Source organism: Coturnix japonica, chromosome 5 (genome assembly GCF_054131305.1).
Source record: "Coturnix japonica strain WE chromosome 5, WE-NBRP24, whole genome shotgun sequence".
Classification (NCBI taxonomy): Eukaryota; Metazoa; Chordata; class Aves; order Galliformes; family Phasianidae; genus Coturnix; species Coturnix japonica.
Genome location: NC_140667.1, coordinates 22,742,261 through 22,761,729, shown reverse-complemented (window position 1 = coordinate 22,761,729; position 19,469 = coordinate 22,742,261). Strand labels below are relative to the sequence as shown.

The following is a 19,469-nucleotide window of genomic DNA, read 5'->3' as shown; positions in this document are numbered from 1 at the left end:
GCGATGGGCTGAACCACGATCCATGGAAGGCTCTGTAATACTGTACTGTACTGTAATACTTGCAGCCAAGAAAAGAAAACTTTGTCTCAGCAGAGACTTTATTCAGATTCTTACCCAAGGGGTTACAGTGCCAATAGAGAGGGGTAGGAGGAAGTGGTCTTAATTCCATCTTTTACCAACAGTATGTTATGATTACAGGTGGGGGTTTCCTGTACAGTAAAGGAAGCCAATGCTCATAAGAACAATCTCCTTTATGCTTGGTGATGACAGAGCAACAAGCAAACTCCCAGTCTGTTACCACTCCTCTAGGAGAAGTGCTGAATAACGCAACCTACTTGGGGTCAGCTCTGGAATCTGTCTGCTGTAACTTTCTGCCAGTCTCTCCTGCAATAGGGACACAGGAACGTTTAAGTGGGGACATCCCTGGAGGACAGACAGCACAAATCTAACTCTGCGACTGACAGCCGCAGCAACACGTATTCTCCCAGGCAGTTAAAACTTACCGTCTGTGCCAAGGATGATGTCCTCCATATGCTATAGGATTTGTGGACGGGTTCCAAGCTAAAAAAGCTACTTGCTGTGGTTTGGGCCTCAAACACAAGCAGCTTATCGTCAAGGGATCACAGTAATAGCATTTAGTCCATCTGAAATCTAAGATGCATCAGTTCAGCTTTAATAGTGCTATCTAAAAGAACAGGCCTGTACTTCCTCTGTGCAGATGGGCTCTTTACTGGATGCTGTGAGCTTGTAGTAATTGGGACTGGTGCTGAGGGTGGTGGGTACGTCTGATCTGTGCAGCAAAACACCATTGCTGCCTGTCTTACTACTGGGCCTGTTCTTCCCCATTAGGCCAGGACAAACTGCAGGTTAGTGAGCAGCACTTTGATGCCACTTGTGACTGTTACAACAGAGGTGGCTGGGTTAAGTTTAAAAGTATTTGCATCGCCCTTTTTATAGCGGTCTCGAAAAACGTAGATGCTGCCATTGCAGCTGGCAATCTTCCACAGGGACGGTACTGAGCTCCAGGCATCTGGCAGGCACAGCCGAGTGAAGCTATCCAGTAAGGGATTATAGCAAAGCAGCGAGTCCCCCTCAGCTACAATGAACACCACATCCTTGTGGACAGCAGCATGCATGCGCCCTGCAAAAGGCAGTACGTATGGTTTCACGTGGCATTTCTCCGTGTTGGTATCATAGCACTGTATAAGCCTAGAAGGCTTGGTGAAGAAGTCCAAGTCATTTTCTTCCCCGCCCAGCAGGTAAATGACACCGTTAAGATTTACACCTGCAGCCCCAGAGACAGCCACCTCCAGTTGGCTGGTCTCTGTCCAGACATTGTCTCGCACTCTGTAATATATGACAGCATTAGAGAGAGTGTCTTGCAGAGTTTTGCCCCCAAGGGAGTATATTGCATCCTTGCTTGGCACGGAGACAAGAGTGTGCTGAAGCCGGTCACGGGGCAGAGGGGCACACCATTCCCAGTCTATAGTTGCATTGTTGCATTTCCACATGCGTCGTGGAATGGAGCCACCGACAACGTATAGGTCACTACCATGTTTGCAGGCAGCTGTAATCTGGTGACACAGGCTGTTCTGGCCACTCACACTGATGGAGTCATCATCAGCACAATGCAGAGAGACAGCGAGTGAATGTGTTCGTGATGACTCCTTTCCAATCAGGTAGATGTGAACATTTTCTCCGATCACCTAAGAAACAAGGAATTTATCAGTCTTAGCAGAACTAGACCTTTTTACACGAACATCAGAGATGATTTTTATCAGCATTTTGGGACCCACCTATGAGCCTGAAGCACGCACTCTGCTTCCCAAGCCATGCTGCTATCTTAAAGCATGCACTCATATCTGATAGAGCAAAGAATCAACAGACTTCACTGGAATCTTTGTGGCTGCAGTTGAGCGAAGGGCTGGTCACATCGCTGATGGAATAACTATTACAAAAGGAATGCCAAACATTTCTGAATGGTCTTCCAAAGAACTGAGCATCTGGTAAAAAGTTATTTGTGGCAATGCTCTGACCACCAGTGAAAGCTCCCTCAGCTTACAACTGAAAAAAAGAACAAGTCAGTGGGGTTGCTATTTGTAACAGTGAATGTGTTCCTCATACAAATACCATGAGTTTCAATGGCATTTGTGCTTTGTAACTTTCAAATCACACCTGTGAGCAGAGTATACCCTGCTTTGGGAAGTGCGGAACTACTGAGCGTCAGCCTGGAAGAGAATGTCTTTTTATACCTTCAGACTTGATCGCAGAGTCTCTGAAAAGCCTGTACGCTCCTCCTTGTTGAAGTTGATCCATGTTTCTATGGCAGCCGTTGGATTCTGAGAACATGGAACGCCATCTGTGGTTTGGGGACAGAAAGGAATTTATGGTATCTATAGGTACAGAGGAACATCTTTTCCTGCAACTCCTTCGCCCCCTCCCACCACAAGCCCTACCTTCTAGAGAAGGAAAAAAATACAGAGGTTTGTACATTTTGGCAGGCATGATGAGCAATGGCAGCCAGACAACTGCATGAAGTTTCCTTGTTTAAGTATTAGGAGATAAAGCTGGTAACTCTAAAGTGTTTCGGAGAAATTTTGACAAGAATTCATATCTAAGAGGAATGGAGCAGGGAAGGGGACCTGCACTGTCTTGTGACAATGAAAAACATTACCTTAATTAATTAAACATTTAGGCATAAAAATTCTCTTATTTAAGATTGTCAGCATTTGCATTTCTTGAATCACTGACTGGTCCTAGAAACTTATCTAGCAAAGGTCACCTGCAGGAATTGTTGTCTTGAGGGTCAGCTCTCTGGCAGCGTTCAGAGAACATCCCTGTCACTGCTATCCCGTTAACATTTGGAAATCCCCCATGAGCTACTATAGCTTTCTTTAGCAGCGTGACACTCGGCGTAACAGACTGCATCAGATTTCTACCAGTTTGCAGGCATAACTAAAAGTTCCTGTTATACCACAGACTACTGCATCATCACCATCATCAAGATACTATTTAGAAAGTATTGCCTTGTAGTCTGAAAGTCAGCTAGCTGCTCTAACACTCACATAATTAATAGCCTGTGTTCATCAAGAGGCTTCCCATTTAAAGAGGCTCCTCACTTAGCAGTTTGCCCTCACAACAAACCCTGAATTCAGCCATGTTGAAGGCATCCTACAAATTCTAACTCTTTTTTTCTCCACACTGAAAGGGACAAGAACAAGGGAAAAAAGAAAAGCAAGTATTTTGACACTATTCAACAGTAAAAGGCATTTCTGTAGGCTAGCTGTTGGATGTAGTGGTTAAATGGAAAAACCTGGATTTTAAAACTGACCATGGGGCACAATAAAAGGTAGGGTTAACAACTTATATCTAATGACATTTATTTTAATCCTTGCTAGTAATAACTTCTTCTATTTAATTGTACACTGACTAAAGAAAGAGCAATTGCAGAAGTTCTTCCCTACCAGCAGTGAGAGGGTATTTCAGCTCTTAAACTGTTTTCAGGAGCTAAGTTTGACCATAAAAACTAAGTAACATGAATCTATATATGGAAATAAATGACATGGAAAACAAATTCTTAAGTAATTATTTTACTTCAGGTCCACAAACATTAAAGGTCATAGTCCTCTGAACTATGATTACTATGCGGAATCGTTATGAGGACGGGCTAAAGGGTGCTTGACCTCTATAGCTTCATTTCATAGTCTCAGTATTTTGTTTTTAATGAAGTCACAACTTAGTTCAAAAACTGTAGCCAGGGATAGTTACCAACATTACCTGAACTCTTACCATCATTTTTTGAGCTCTCAGTACATATTCTGAAGGGGTTTTTGACTCTTAATTTGTTTAATTGCAAAATAAATACTGCAATTCTGCATTGCAACATCTGTAAAGACTCAACTTTAGAGGATACTTTTAAGTCTCACCCGACAGATTTGTTAGTATTCCAAAGAAGCCAGTCATGGCAGGTTTACTGTTATACCAGCACACAAAACACTGACACACAAAGTATTTTACTTGTTTACAGAATTATTTTCTAAATAAATCAAGAAAGGATTTCTAAATGAAGCAAACTGAAGACCCGAGTCCAGCACATCTAAATGCATGAGCTTCTTCTCTGTTCTTGCTTCCTCTAACAGTCATATGTACAAAAATAGAGTAGTGACTGAAGCACCAGGAAAAAGTTTTAATGTACTGCCTGTAGCTCTGAGGGCAGCAGAGAATCCTAAAGGGCTGGTGTTGAATGAAGTAAGTTGTTACTGTCTTGACACATCCTTCACAACACTAAGTCATTGCATCCATTACAGGTAATTACTATATTACCTAAGATGTTACAATGCCTCTGTGTCAGTCAGCTGAGCGTCTAACCTTAATAACCCTAGCAATTATATAAAATTCTTAATAACACCAACAGTCTAGAAATATGGCCTGTGTGCTCAAGCCTTACAAATGTTGACTTGCACTGCAATGTTAAATGACGAAGAATTAAAAGAAAAACATGCTCATAAGATGTTTATTCTGTAAGGCTTATTGGTTTTATTTTTAATGCAAACAAAAATAAATGATGTTGAAAGCTACTATGTTATGTTTAAAAACCTGGGATACTTTCCATCTGTTGACTCAGAAACTGCTGAGAATTACCAGCATTCTCTAAGTCTCTTTATTTATAGCATAGATCCTTCATTTCCACTGACAGTGGTGGTTTTTTTTTTCTGATTAAATTATCCGGCCTGTTTTGCATTGCTTAGCTAAGCCTCTGAATAGACAGTGATTATGAAAGCTTGTATCTTTCCATCTGTTTTATCCCCGCTGGACTCTCAGACTCAAAGTCTCTTCCCAGATGCAGGTCATGGCTGGTCTCCAGCACTCCTTACCTGTAAGGATGTCTGTCAGCAGGCGAAGAGGCAGGTGCAGGAACTCTTCCGTGTCTTGCAGCTGAGACAAATGTGACTTTGCACAGTGTTTGGCCGCCGTGTAGAGCTCCATGTCACTGTGCTGGTCTGCCAGCCACATCACCTGCAGACAGTTCCTGACCTGCACTGTACGGGCCAGAAAACGGGAACATTCTTCAAAAAGGGCAGTCAACTGGTACATATCTGCCACTTCATAGGTTTCCTGCAACTCCTCGGCCCTCAACTTTACGGTCCCATGGTAAATATAGTCCACAAGGAGCTGAAAGACACTCTCACTAACATCCTGCAGCTCAATCACCCGGTTGTGAGCCTCTTTCAGGTTTGAAGTGAACATGGAACGAAAAAAGCAGCTCTGAGCTGAGAGGACCAAACGGTGCAGCTGGAATTCTTTGCCTTCCACTGATATCGTAACGTCAGCAAAGAGCTCATCCTCCAAACACAGTTTCATAATCCCCTGGGCCACGCGGCCCGAGTGCGAGCGATCAGTGAAGGTGTAGTTAACAAAGTAGTTCTCTTCAGCAGAGGAGCCTCCAGTCTCTTCTGACGAGTCCATGGTGCCGCACGGATCAGACCTCCAGCAATCTGTAAAATCACAACGATTAAAAGGCTTTCTCCTTCCACTAACAAGATTACGCAATCCTTCAGGATACGGGGAAAACCAAGCGTGTTGGTAAGCAGCCAGCGTATTTCAGACACCGAACAGAAATAGCACAGCCAGAAGCTTCTGCTTGAGTTTCAGAAACTAAAACAACTCAAACAAATTAGAAGTTGGCGTGATTAAAATTACAATATATACCCAACTCCCAGTGAGCACAGCATCCCAGCACAATCAGAAGATTTGCATCTTTCCACAGCTCATTTCACTGGCACAAAGAAATACTTGCAAAGCCAAGAAAAGCAACGCTACTGCTGCTGGGCTGGGTGGAAGAGAAAGGGGTTAAAGTATCGCAATGCAAAGATCAGTTAATTAGCATCCAATGTGTTTGAGTTTTTGCAACGCATCGAGTAAAGTGATTTTGTTTTTACCAAAAAATCTGCCAGGCACAACCATCAGTCCCTCAAGCGAAGTATACGAGGTAACTGATGGCCATATTTGCTGATGTGCCACTCATTTTCAGCATACAAAACAACTTGCTAGATGCCGTTAGTCACCATTTCCTAAGTGACAAGGAGAACTCGGTCTGCAACACTGCTGAGCAGGCGACAGAGATAACTGGCAGTGTTCCGAGTTGAAGAAGCTTCTGACCCAGCTAAGGACTGCTGCAGGAAAGGGGCTTTAACACAGCTCCTGGCAGCATTAACAAACGGAGGCCTGTTTGCATTCCCTCTAGTTCTACACCTCGACTATCCAACTATGGTGACTGAAAGCAAAACTGAACTGATTATTTCTGCACGTGATTTCCAGTACATGATTTCTCAAACGCATGACTTCTCTCCAGGAGATTAATGGTTACTTTCCCTGTTCCCATGCCTTCAAACACTCCTGCTCTTGCATCAGCCCTGCTGGTGCAGGACGGCTCCTCATTCTTCACTGACGCTTTGTTCACAGGAGGTTGTTCCCCATCTCACGGGCTGGACAGGTCCCTCCCATCTTGGACGGTCTGTTTTAAGCATGACCTTTGTTGTACAGCACTCATCGGACCGGCTGCACCATCCGTGATGCTCCACGATACTGAGGTCGTGACCCAGAACAGCTCAGCCCTACACTTCCAGCATTAGCGGGTCCGAGCCCGTCCCGCAGCGCTCCCAGCCAAGCACCAACAACCGCAGCCCCAACCCCACGGCAGGAGGGGCCGCGTCACGGGGAAGCGTCAGCAACGGCTACAGACCGCGAGGGAGTACGTGGGGTTCACAGCAACATAACGCTCAGAAACAAAACGGTGCGACACCCACCTGCGGCTCCTCCCTTCATGCCGCCTCGGCCCCGTGCTGCCCCAGCGGCTCCCGCTCGGCCCTCACCCTGCGCCAGGCGCCGCCAGGCACTCGCCGCTTCCGGCACCCACCCGGAAGAGCCGCCGAGCGATCCCAGCGCGCTTCCGGCTCCCGGGGGAAGTAGTTCGGTGGCGGCGAGTCCTTCCGCTTCCGGTCCGTGCCCTTGCCCGGCCGTGCTGCGGCGGCGGCGGGATGTTGGCGGCGGCGGTGCGGGGCCTGGCCTGGGCCGTGCGGCGAGGTGAGAGCGGGAGGTAACAGCTGGGTAACAGCTGGAAAACAGCTGGGTAACAGCGTGTCCATTCTGTCCTCAGCTGGTGCAGGCCCGGCGGCGGCGGCGGTGCAGACCCGGCTGGCGGGGGGCTCGGCCACGGAGACGCGACGTAAGTGAAAGGGGGGCTGGAGGGGGGGGCTGTTTTCGGAGGGCTGTTATTCAGGTAGCTCAGTTATTGAGGTGGTTCTCAGTTATTCAGGTAGCTCAGTTATTCATGTGGCTCAGAGGCAGTGTCCCTCAGCCTTATGGTGTTATTTTGATGTCGTTTTTATGATAGCAAACTCTGCACTGCGTTGTGCATGTATTGTATATTTAGCTTCAGGTTTACCATGTGTAAGCTTTATGGGATGCCTGAATCTGCCTTGCTTCTGAAAGAGCTACTGAGAGACTGAGAGTGGTTAAAGGGATTTTTAAGGAGGTGCTGAGTGTTGCTGCTCTTTCTGTGACGTGCCCTGCTGGAATCTGTTGTTTGCCGTAGCTACTGTCAGACCGAAAAATGAAGTGGAACAGAAGCAGCTCTGTGCATTCGGGGAGTATGTGGCTGAGATCCTGCCCAAGTACATCCAGCAAGTACAGGTAGGTGCTCCGCAATTAATTGTTCTTGCTGGGAGGCAAGGGACGGCATGAACACACCACCTGTTAGATGTCAGAAGCTGTTGTGTGGAAGGGAGATGGTCAGAATTGCATGAAAATTACAACTACTGTTGAGCCACTTTCTCTGATGTCATTGTGTCTGCTGTATTGTGTACTCTGTATGATGTGCTGCTGGATTCTGTGCAGCGTTCAATCCTGTTAGCACGTGCAAGTTCCCTTTCATCCTTTTCATCAGGTGACCTGTTTCAATGAGTTGGAGCTTCTGATCCATCCAGATGGGATTATTCCAGTTCTGACCTTCCTCCGAGATCATACTAATGCCCAGTTCAAGTCCTTGGCTGACTTGACTGCTGTTGATGTCCCATCTCGGCAGTACCGCTTCGAGGTAAGAACTGCTCTGAGACACCAAGCTCAGAGAGTTTCACAGGTGCTAATGGCCATGGGTGCTGTTGCAGCTAGAACTGGATTTTGTACTTCACACACACAAAAAAGTCTGATACTGCATGGATTCCTAGTTAGGCTTTCCTGTTCTGTTCTGCTAGAAGTCTTTTTGTGGGGAGTGGTAGTAGCTTGTTTTGGTTTGTTTATACAAAGCCTTCTTTCTGGCTTGATACAATCTGGTGCTCTTCCTTCTTCCTCCTGGGCCTGTCAGCTGCTGTTAACACAAACAGTCACAGTTTTCCTTAAAATCCCATCAATCTTCTCCTTAACAATTCTCCTTCCTCTGTCCAATTTGGGCGGATCATCCTTCAAATGGGAGAAATGATGTAGTTTAATTCCCAGCAAGTTACAAGGATAAAGAAAAGTAACTGGTTTATTTTTCCCCTTGGTTTATCTGTGGTAACAAATTTAACATTCCAATTGGATCACTGGATACTCAGAGTACTTGGTAGCTGTTTTCTTTGAGACAGGCTATTGTCAAGTGTTTTCATCCCTCCAGTATTCTCTTTCTTTAAGATTTACTGTTCTTCATTACTTTAACTCTTTTTCAATAATTGATGTTTTATAAATCCCACATACTTTTTGTTACACTTCTAAGGAAGAGATAGTGCATGGGACTCTCAGTTACGGTGCCTTTCAGTGCCCAGCTCCTAAGAGCTGAACATGATTTTGCTGAAAAGGAGTATTTGAAATGGGCTCGATGTATCTTTGCTCAGCCTGTCCTATATTGCAAAGAGACCTTCAAAGTCCTTACAAGCCCAATGCCTTCTTGTACTCTGCTTCAGATTGTTTACAATCTCCTGTCTCTGCGATTCAACAGTCGGATCCGTGTGAAAACATACACTGATGAGCTGACACCTATTGACTCAGCAGTGTCTGTGCACAAAGCAGCAAACTGGTATGAAAGGGAGGTGAGTGCCAGCCTACCTGGGAGCAGCCTCTTGAGGGGGGCTGTGTTTTCCTGATCAAACTTGATACTTAGGGCACTGAGAAAGAAAGAAGCGTTTCACTGACTTCTTATTCTGAACAGGGGGAAACAAAGGTGTTTGGTTGTTTTTTCTTTAGTTCTTTTATGACTTGCACTGGTAGTGCACAAAACCAGGCAAGGAACTGAAATCCTGTGGATATAATAACAAAGGGTACTTTGTTCAAAGTAAGAGGAGCCTGTGTTAGGCTTGTTTGTTTTCATGGTTAGATTGGCCTCCAGGTGACCTAGTGAATCGTGGAGGTGCTAGAGAGATTAGAATGGAGATAGACAGTCTAATTCAACTTGTCTCCCTTTCATTTAGGTTTGGGACATGTATGGTGTTTTCTTTGCCAACCATCCTGATCTAAGGCGAATCCTCACAGACTACGGGTTTGAAGGCCATCCTTTCCGGAAGGACTTTCCACTCTCTGGTTATGTAGAGGTAGGAGATGCATTCATGTCTGAAGTTATAAAATCTCTGAAACAGTCTTATCTGAGTTATACAGAGATGCTGTTGCTTTATAATCTTTCATCTAAAAGGGAGCTAAAGACATTTAACTGGTGCATTTAACAGCAAGCTGTACATATCTTCAGCATCTGAAATCATCATATGTATCATCTGCAGTAAGGCAGCTCCTAAAGATAGGAACAGTGAGCAGATTTAATGTGCAGTGTGCCACAGACACTTCCTTCTTGAGTAGAAAAAGTGCTTCTTTTAGCATGAATTTTTCCCCTGGAAAACTGTTCGTGCCTATGGAAGTAAACGATCAAACTGATCTTTATGCACCTGCAACTCTGCTTTGTGGAGTTCTTGTAGATCCAAATGACAAAACTAGAGTTTAACTATTTATCTATTGTTTACTACTGTTAAATCACAAGTGAAATGAGCCTAGTTTCAAAGTTTCTGTATTTGCAGAAGCATTTGTATTTGGTGCAGCTTTGAGATTGTGCTGAGTCTCAAGAAGAGACAGTGAAGTACTGTAGGCAACAGATGGTTCTGAGGAAATAGAAACAGTGCAGTCCTGTAAGTGTTGAGAAGGCAGCAGATTTGGAGATCTGGAATGACATAGTAAGGATAAATCAGTCCTACCTAGTATTCACCCACCCTTGCCCTGTGTTCCGAATGTTATGCTAAGAAGCACAACTGAAACCAAACAAGCTGACTTGATGGCAATTCACAGATACTCATGAGAGCAGTCCCCACCTACGATGGAATGGATGGACCACCTTACTGCAGTGACTCAGGAGAACTTCCTTTGCCATATGGCAAACTAAACACATTATTCCAAGGAGACTTTGTATGGACTGTAGGCTAGGTACTCCTGATTCAGAGTGGTTAATCAGGACACCTTAGGTGCATGGCAGGAAAGAGATCAGTATTTCTGGAGAATAAAGAGGTCCTGGTTTCATCTGCAGGTCTCCTCTTTGTGAATTAGGAGAACTAAAGCTGTGGTAGAGGCCTGTGTTTTATCCCATCCATGGTACAATAACAGAGGTTACTTGTACTAGAGAGTGATCTTGGTCATTACCAATTACATCCAATGGCAGAGGAGGCACTGGAGCTGGATGAAAATGACTGTCCTTTGCTCTGCTCTAGGTGCGGTATGACGATGAAGTGAAACGGGTAGTGGCAGAACCTGTGGAGCTATCTCAGGAATTTCGCAAGTTTGATCTGAATAGCCCCTGGGAGGCATTTCCTGCTTATCGTGAGTCTCCAGAACCCTTGAAAATAGAAGCTGGAGCCAAGAAGGAGGATGCAAAATAGCAGCATTATGGAGTGGGTGCATGGCACCATCCATTCTGTTCAGATGTAATATTTATAGTAATAAAAAAGATATGAGACTACTGTTGCCTGTCATGATCACATAAATTGTTTTTTCCAACCTAGATGAAAAAACAGAAGATGAAGGATGTTAATTTACAATCCTGGTTATCTAACTTCGAGCTCCAAGATACTGGATTGATCATTTTGGCTTGGAAATTGAATGGAGTTCAGGTATCTCCTGTGACTAAGCTCCTTCAGATACGTGGCTTCTGTTAGCTGTCCCTGGAGGCTTAAGTCATGACCTGAGCCCTTACTAGTACAAATTTCAGGAGACTCCTGAGATGACTGTGTAGCTTAAATAATAGGAACATTTCATCTCCGCAGTAGGTTCTGGGAAAACTATAATAATGCAGCAAACACTCAGAGCTCGTGTATAGGATTCTGGACCAGCTGTTATTAGGGCAACACAAGAAGCACTTGATATCAGACCATAAAGACAGTGGAAGTACCTGCACTGTCTCTGGGAATTCAGTCTATGTTGTGCTGGCAGTTGCAGGTAACCTCTCACATACTACTCCTTCATGCCAGCTTTCTCTTTGGAGTTTAGCAGCCTTTACTTTCTCCAGCTTCTTCAGACTGTGGTTTTCCCTGCAGCCAAAATGTTTCTCTTCCCTTGTCCTGTAGACAAAAGTGTGTGCATTTTTGTCACCCTTCCAATTATTCTGAGCTCTGTGACATAATAGCATTACCACTACCTTTGCTGTTGTGGAAAATCTTAGCTCTCCAAAACAAGAAAATAAATAAGTATCTTAGTTTCTGTCCACCCACCAGCTGTTGATATTACATTACAGCAGTCATCAATTTATAATGTCTTTTGTTCATCATCCAAAAAATGCATAACAGTTCTGCACCGGAAAGCTGACTGACCTCATTAAGATCTCAAATCTATTGTGTAAGAGATTTTGTGAAGTAACTCACAAACTGTAGAGATTATCTGAATCATTCCAGTACTACATAAGGGCTTTTTAAATTCTAAGATCACTAAACAAGGTGAGGCTGGATAAGGCCTTGGGCAACCTAATCTAGCAGTGGTGTCTCTGCTGATTGCAGGGGAGTTGGACTAGATGGCCTTCAGAGGTCCCCTCCAACTCTAAGGATTCGATGATTCCTAAACAAAACAGGAGTTGGGAAGGCCAGAATATGGGACAGAGAAAGGGACTGAAATAATTAATTCACTTAAAAAAGGCAGCAAATCATTGCAACTAGAGTATGACCTGTCAGCAAGAAGAGCTGGACTGTATGGTAAGAATCAGGTTTCTATGTTTGTGTTCACCCTACCTTTGGTAAGCATGAATTTCTTAAATTCTTTTTTCTTCCTTAATTTGTTGCAGGCTGTTGTGGCCAGCAGTGTTTGGGATGTGACTCAGAACAGCATTCTCTAATTAAAGCTGGTAGCATTTGCCATTATTATTAAAAATTACAACTCTTTACATGAAGAAAAAAAGGAGAAAGGAACAGAAGTCAGCAAAAGTTCGTTATAAATAATTCCTAGGTCCCCTTAGGAGCTGCCAGTGTTTGAGCTGATTAAATAGGAAATGTCCATTTAATCATTTCTACAGTATATCCCACAGCTGGTTCTATTTTCTGTTGCACCAGGTCCCTTGCGTGCCAATGCTCATTGCACAAGACAGAAGTGCATAGCACCACATCTGTTACTGTGAAAATTATTAATAAAGAATATTTTTCCCCTGCCCACTATGTTCTTCATTACCCATCTCAGGGTGCTTGAAGCACCATGACATGACTTATGATGTATGTATCACAGTACGATAAGTCAGATACTGTCAGTGACAAAACCACCACACATGCTTGTGCAGAGGGAGAATTTGACTGACAGCATCAGACAACGCACTGTCAAGTTAGACAAAATGCAACATTTGCTAAAGAATATGCAGAGTCCAAGCAGCCAGCCCTGTGGGGACAAGCACTGACTCCAGCAGGTCTTTAATATGTGGAATATTTACTAATGGACCCAAATCTCTTCTAATTAGAGAAGTCTCAGAGCTTATAACGAGTGCAGTTTACTCACCCAGACATACTATCCCAGAAGACAGGAGGGCACACAGCCTCACAAAGTGCTTGCATAGGAACCTGCTTGCTTTGGGGTCATTGTGGCTGGTGGGCACTTGCTTCACACTGGCAAGGCTGTTATCAGCATGGTCAGACACAATGTTGTTGTCAAAATCCCCTGTCACTGCCTCCATAAGGCTGTCAGCTCATTTGCCTACACAGGATATTCCAAATGTAGGAGGACATTGGATGAGGCACATATGTGCAGCAGCTGACAGAGAGATGTCCTATTCACAGGAAACATTTTCTTAGATCTGAATAGAGTTTAGGTGATGATTCACAGTCACCATCTTGAGCTTCCTCAGCTGACTATGTTTTACTGCTGTTTTCCAGAACACTGGCATTTCTCCCTACAGCAATGCAAGCAGCCTCTTCTCACTGCTCATGTGACTGTTGATGTATTAGGGTATCCACCCCCATTGCAGCCACAGTCTGTATGGGCTTCAGGGCTTCAGGCCCTGACTTAGCATTTCTGCTATAATGGTGAAGAATCTTCAGAGCAGTGCATATAAGGAGTGTCTGAGGTCATTTGGCTTGTTCAGCCTAGAGAAGAGGAGGCTGAAGGGAGGCCTTGTGGCAGCTCCTCATAAGGGGAGAAAAATGAGCAGCACTGATCTCTTTGTTAACAGTGACAGGACCCAAGACCTGCATTGGAGATCAGGCTGGGTATTAGGGAAAGGTTCTTCTCCAGAAGGCGGATGGGCACTGAAGAAGTACCACAGGGCAGTGGTAATGGCCCTAACTCAGAGTTCAAAAAGAGTTTGGATAATGTTCTCAGACACAGAGGCTGAATTTTGGGTGGACCTGTGCTGAGTGAGGAGTGGGACTCAATAATCCTTGTAGGTCTTGTCCAACTCAGGATATTCCATGATTCTGCAATTCTATATCTTGTTTCTCTTTCCCACCTTCTAGATTCAGGAGGTCATTGTGGAAATGCCACCACCAGCCAAGGTGCCCCTGAAGTAATCTGACATTCTGAAACTGCTCCTATGACAGATGGCATGATCAGAGGGCATGTGGAGGAGCTGTACCGTGCACATTCAGCTGTGAATACCTGGCAAGGACACAACCCCTCAGGAGGAACAGATGCACCACCTAATGTTGCATTTGCACAGGCAGAGGCTATGTTCAACTGTCAGGAACTCCTGCTTGCTTCGGAGCACATCCCATATAGCTACTGCTGGTTTACAAGCACCTAAGGCACATGTTTATCCTCACCACAGCTGTCTTTCTCTGTAGGATAGTGAGGCAATTCTGCAAAATTCCCCCAGCTCAAGGCAACAGACATTACCTTTGCTACCACCTCCTACCTGCCACTTGATCAGTCATCTGAATGCAGCCTATGGGCCTTCTCTCTCCTTCCTCCCACCAACATGATTATCTTTTTCTAGATACTTCAGCTGCATGCAGTTCCTAGGACATATTCCTGTTGACAAAATCAAATATAACTTATGCAGATGTTGGTCAAAGTCCTGGATGACCACTTTGTCAGGTATTACAAAGCCCCACGGATGCATCCTGAAGAGAGGTTATTTCATGTCCCAAAAGATGCGGGATTGCTTCTTCTTTATTTTGGCAAAGTAACTTCTAGACAGTTGTGTGAATGCAGTGGGTTTTAAAGGATTCAGAAAGCACACCAATCTCACTGCACAAATAGGACATCAGAGTCTATATCTTGAGTAGCACATTATTTACAGTTTAATAAAAGATATCTCAGAATAAAGGGATATGACTAAAGCAGCAGCAGCAGAAAATAATGAAAACTGAAAGAAGCATCGTTTAATTGTAATACAGCCAAGGCTGTGACAGAAATACAGGCTTTACTTTCATGCAAATGGGGGACAGCTATCTTCTGCAAAGGGAATCAGATGAAGTTTCACCTAAGTAATTCACAACACCTAAAGCAGACCTTGCTCACTGTAACCCAAAAGTGACGGGAAAGGATGATGAGGTGCTAAAGCCTGACTGGCTCTGATCCCTGCTGTTTGCTAGGTCAATATATCGAGTATCCCTTCCTGAAGGTTTTTTAGGGAGCTGGACAAGTAATGTTTCTTCTGCCTGCTTGTATATTTTGGCTGCTACAGCCCTAGAATGAATCTGCCCAGACTGCTGGCCTTATCTGTTTGTGACACTTCTGGATTGTTTGCAGATTTTCAGACTCAGTAAAAGGGAAAACTGAACATGAAGCCAAAGGAGTGGGGACATTCCACGGAGATAGAACAGGCACTGTGCAGAGGAGAAAGAGACCAAGAAGTCCCCCCTTCTTCAGAGGCAATCACATGTGTTAAAAGTTCTTAAAACAAATAGCTTTGTATAATTAATTGCAGTGGAAAATCAGTCTTTGGAAGAGAAGCGTAAATAATTCTGCCAAAACTAAAACCATCAAAGTCTTCCAAGTTTCCAAAATACGACAAAAAATATCCTTTGGGGTTAGTAAGTTCAGCTGCAAGGCCCTTCCCAGGGCTGCAATCATAAACACTGAAAGGCGGATCTATTCTAGCAGAGGCTGCTGGGATCAGAAGCAGCCAGGAAAGACACCACGGCAAACAGCTTTCACTGCACACCCGGCACAGTCCGCAGAGGGGATGTGAACCATTACTGGGCAAGGCTGCTATGGCCCAGATGCAGCTCAACACCTGGCTGATCCTGTGCATGTTCGCTGGATCCCAGAGGCTGACAGGTAGGAAGTGCACCTGTTTGTTTGTGATGTAGCTTCTTGGCTTGGCAAATATTTGTGGCATTCCAGCAGTACTACACTTGGCCTGTTTCTTCAGATATGATCAAATGCATCAGCTAGCTGTGCTGATGCAGGAGAGGGCGTGTTAGCTGGCATCCTAGCTGGCTTTTGTACAGCAGGAGAGACATTAATGCCTACCTGCAGGATGAAGACCTGCTGCTATTTTATCTGCAGGTTTTCTAGATGCTTTTAGGGGAAAAGAACAACTGTGACATGATAAAGTAAATAAGGGATTTTCTTATTTTTTTTTTTAATCTCCAAATTACATTTATCTTATTATTTCAATAAATTATTTGTTATGCTTTGGTTATATTTATCAGAAACAGTAGTTTTGTGGCTACTGTGGTCACTGACTTTACAAGCCAGTCAGATGTTTCTCATTAGAGGCTTCTGTGAATTTAGTGTATCAATTAGCTGAGAGGGGAAGACCAACAAGGACATTTTCATAGGGCGTAAAAGCTTTGCTGGCACGTCTACGGAGGAAGAGGAAAGAGCAGCTACATTCCAAAGCTACAAGTGGCTCAGATAGGGAGCCTGCAGCTGTGCAGAGAAACAAACCTCAGTCTGTGGAGACAGCAGTACACAGGCAGCTTGTACATCTCCCTGAAAAGCTTTAAAAAATATGGAAAGCTGGAAATAGGGTTTGGTAGTAGTCATCACGCACATGCAGCATTAAATAATTTTTCTGCTTTTCATAAGCACCTGCTGACCTTAACTCTGGAGTACTCAGTATATATTCTCTCTCTTAACATAGAAAAGCCTTCCACCATGAAAAATAAATATGAAAAGAAGTGTCAGAGAGCTTACTAGTTTATACTGGTTTATATTTAATCTTTCATGGAGCGAGGGATCCATAGAAGGGATTCTTGGCTCATGACTACACAGATCAACATGGAGAAGGGAGGAGCTGCAGCCTCCATCCCGCAACCCTGGACAGAGGAAACATGCAGCTTAGAAATACTGAAGGCTTAATTGACAACCAAATGATAGAAATAAATAGGAAGGACCGTGATCTTGTGGTGTCCAACTCTGCCTGATGTCTTCCAGATGAACATCCTTACAGCAGAGATGGTGTCAGCGTCAACCCACCCCGCCGTGGCCCAGAGGATGCCGACGTCTTGTTAGAGGTCTCCTGGGCATTGGGGGCCTCTGAGCAGAGGCACTGCTAGTGCCTGTGCTCCCATCTGCCTGCACGTAAAAGCTCCTGTGTTGTGCACTGTTCTCACTGTATTTTGGGAGTGCCTGGAAAACACCTCAGAGGGGTGGGCTGGTGCTGGGAGATGCAGGTGGGAGGCGAGGCCCAGATGGGGCCCTGTGGGGAAGCTGAGGCATGGGGCCAGGCAGAGAAAGGGTGTGGTGCTGGCAGTGATGGAGGTCGAACAGGCAGCTTTGTAATGCACATGCTGCTCTTCTCTTCTAGATGCTCTGGGGAAGGCTGGACATCGAGGCCAATGGGACGGTCCAGCTGCGGGATGAAGAGCTGGCCTCCCTGCGCCCGGCACGGTGGTTCATGCAGGTCTTGGAGGGTGAAGTTCCCAAGACACCGATGGAGATTGAGCAGCATCTGAGATATTACTCACAGACTGATACCCCTTTGACTCTGACAGAGTTTGACCGTCTGCTTTTCACCAGTGTTTACTGCGCCTATCAGATCCGCTCAGTTCAGGGTCTGGATAAAAATCTCTGGATCCGCTTTTTCTCTCAGCTAGTTGATGAGATCTTTCGTGACCTGTGCAAGGGGCTCTGCCCTGCAAATTCCACCCTCCTCCTGGCTTCCTGGCCCTGGAAGGAGAAACCTTCACATTTAGCATCGCTGAAACAATTTTATCGCTCTAACCTGGCCAGGGCTAAGAGAGACACTTAATGAGGGAAACTACCATGGGAAGGTGTGAATCTGACCTCAGCTGCAATCTGGGCTGTTTCAAGTGCTGGCAATCTTTCCACATCGTTCTGGACCTTGCAGACATACGCCACATTATACACAACATTTTATTTTTAGATAGAACAGGACATAACTAAAAATTGCATCTCACACTTTCCTTTTTTTTTCTTTTGAGTGGGCTGGGCTGATGTGGGCAGTGCTATTTAGAAGTGTTATCCATCTTGATTGCTGATGCTTTCTAGGGAGATGTCCTGGCAGGTTTTTTCCAGCATGTTACACTGGTGTCTTAGCAGAATTTATCTTGAATAATTCAGCTCGGTGTCCTCTATTCTTTCTGTGGTCTCAGCCAAATGCAGTCTCTTTTCTCATCTCCAGTAATCAGCTAAGCAGATGCTGCTGTGTTTCGCAATACAGGTAGTGTGTTTAATTTCAGCTTTCTGGTTATGCAGTTCACATTATATGTACCTGAAATAATTTTCCATCTGTAGTGTTTGTTTTTCTTAAAAGATCGACCTAAAATGTATGTATTCTACAAAGCTTCCTTGTATTGTATATTATATTTACATATGTGTACTGCTTTGTGTCAGCCAGCAGTTTGGAATACACTTTTTATATCTCATTTAAATTCCCAAGGATAGTGACCTAGTTATTTCTTCAGCAGATCTTACCTCTTCTGAATTTCTTTTTCTTACTGCTATGGCACTTTACAAGACAAACATAACAACCACACAGTCTTTATCCTCAAAATAAGAAACATAATTGTTTTATAGAATGAGATCGTTAACCTTCTCCACCTTACACAACGCTGTGTGGAATTAAATAAATGTGATTATCTGCACAAGAAGGTTTTGATTTTTTGTTTGTTTCTATTGGGTTTCCTGCTGCCACATTAATTTTGAGTATTTGTTGCATGTGCAGATGGTGGAATCTGTAATTTTCATTCTATCAATACATTCTTAATTTTCCATGCTGGAAAAGGAGGTGTATGACATTCAAAGAGGGAACTGCCAGCTTTTGACCTAGTTTATTTTTCTCCAAGCCACTGCTGCCCAGCAGATGGAGAGACAAAATAGTGAGACGGGAATAAGAAGCCTGGGAGGAAGAAGACACAGAGAATGGTTTTAGAGGTCAGGTTAGGGCTACAAAAGGCTACAGAACAGATTTACACCATTCACTAAGCTTTTTTTTCCCCCCCCCGAGGATGTAGGTGGAGGGACAACGATTATCACTGTCTTTGAAGTATAGATTCTAGGAAGCCAGTGTCCTATTTCAATATTCTTCTGACACACCACACACACACACACACACACACACACACACACCCTTTTTTTTCTTTAATGTACCTCCAGACATCCTTTTCCCAAACATACCCTCAGTCTTTAATGTCTATGATGCATATGGTGCGATAAAGTTAGGGAGTGCTTGCAAACACATACAGTTCGAGCACAGAATGGCATTAAAAGGCTGAGCTGGGATGCAGCAGTGCCTGGAAATACTGCCTTACTGCAAAATGCAAGGTCGGAGCTGTATGAATGTCTGGGTAAAGGTCCAGGGGTTGGCTTGGTGACTCAGATGCAAGCGTATTTGTTTGAATTCAGGTTGTTGTTAAGGTCAGCTTGAGGGCTTTGCTATTTGTTGAACAGACTACAAATTAAACTCAATTAAGCTCAAGGGTCGCCACACAGTTCCAGGCATGTTTAAGATGGTGCATTTCTGCAGTGTATTTTAGGAGACAAACCAGGGTTTAGCTGAGCTTAACTGCAGCAGCACTTCACCGCACTGCGCTGAAGCTTCCAGCCGGCTGGTTTCCTAAATCCCAATTGCTGCCTTTTAGGAA

At 44.4% G+C, this 19,469-nt stretch overlaps 3 protein-coding genes across 4 annotated transcripts; 2 read left to right on the top strand and 1 right to left on the bottom strand.

Moving 5' to 3' along the window:
• Positions 1–80: 80 nt before the first annotated feature.
• On the bottom strand, positions 81–6,907 carry KBTBD4 (kelch repeat and BTB domain containing 4). Of its 2 annotated transcripts, none has more exons than XM_015864443.3 (4): positions 6,807–6,907; positions 4,875–5,495; positions 2,253–2,359; positions 81–1,706 (listed from the first exon to the last, which is right to left on the bottom strand). In XM_015864443.3, the coding sequence occupies exons 1-4, from the start codon at positions 6,823–6,825 to the stop codon at positions 846–848; spliced, it is 1,608 nt and encodes a 535-aa protein (XP_015719929.1). In that variant the 5' UTR covers positions 6,826–6,907; the 3' UTR covers positions 81–845. The 2 variants fall into 2 exon arrangements, with proteins under 2 accessions (XP_015719929.1, XP_085404931.1); XM_085548805.1 differs by lacking the exon at positions 81–1,706 and adding an exon at positions 1,928–2,064.
• An 84-nt stretch (positions 6,908–6,991) lies between these two features.
• NDUFS3 (NADH:ubiquinone oxidoreductase core subunit S3) lies at positions 6,992–10,963 on the top strand. The gene is made up of 7 exons (XM_015864448.2): positions 6,992–7,083; positions 7,157–7,225; positions 7,595–7,692; positions 7,946–8,095; positions 8,937–9,062; positions 9,441–9,560; positions 10,716–10,963. Exons 1-7 carry the CDS (start codon positions 7,038–7,040, stop codon positions 10,881–10,883), a joined length of 777 nt encoding a protein of 258 aa, XP_015719934.1. The 5' UTR covers positions 6,992–7,037; the 3' UTR covers positions 10,884–10,963.
• A 4,526-nt stretch (positions 10,964–15,489) lies between these two features.
• FAM180B (family with sequence similarity 180 member B) lies at positions 15,490–18,473 on the top strand. Its single transcript, XM_032445119.2, has 3 exons — positions 15,490–15,693; positions 16,798–16,877; positions 17,171–18,473. The coding sequence occupies exons 1-3, from the start codon at positions 15,627–15,629 to the stop codon at positions 17,612–17,614; spliced, it is 591 nt and encodes a 196-aa protein (XP_032301010.1). The 5' UTR covers positions 15,490–15,626; the 3' UTR covers positions 17,615–18,473.
• Positions 18,474–19,469: the final 996 nt, after the last annotated feature.

What these genes read in the sequence shown, in the direction of transcription:
- KBTBD4 (XM_015864443.3), bottom strand. An exon ending in GCTGACAGACATCCTTACAG is followed by an intron (nt 2,360 to 4,874) that starts GTAAGGAGTGCT and finishes CCCAAACCACAG; the next exon opens with ATGGCGTTCCATGTTCTCAG. An exon ending in CTCTGCGATCAAGTCTGAAG is followed by an intron (nt 1,707 to 2,252) that starts GTATAAAAAGAC and finishes CTTGTTTCTTAG; the next exon opens with GTGATCGGAGAAAATGTTCA.
- FAM180B (XM_032445119.2), top strand. Translation starts at nt 15,627, where the DNA reads ATGGCCCAGATGCAGCTCAACACCTGGCTGATCCTGTGCATGTTCGCT. An exon ending in TGGATCCCAGAGGCTGACAG is followed by an intron (nt 15,694 to 16,797) that starts GTAGGAAGTGCA and finishes GATGTCTTCCAG; the next exon opens with ATGAACATCCTTACAGCAGA. An exon ending in ATGCCGACGTCTTGTTAGAG is followed by an intron (nt 16,878 to 17,170) that starts GTCTCCTGGGCA and finishes CTTCTCTTCTAG; the next exon opens with ATGCTCTGGGGAAGGCTGGA.
- NDUFS3 (XM_015864448.2), top strand. Translation starts at nt 7,038, where the DNA reads ATGTTGGCGGCGGCGGTGCGGGGCCTGGCCTGGGCCGTGCGGCGAG. An exon ending in CTCGGCCACGGAGACGCGAC is followed by an intron (nt 7,226 to 7,594) that starts GTAAGTGAAAGG and finishes TGTTTGCCGTAG; the next exon opens with CTACTGTCAGACCGAAAAAT. An exon ending in CACTCTCTGGTTATGTAGAG is followed by an intron (nt 9,561 to 10,715) that starts GTAGGAGATGCA and finishes GCTCTGCTCTAG; the next exon opens with GTGCGGTATGACGATGAAGT.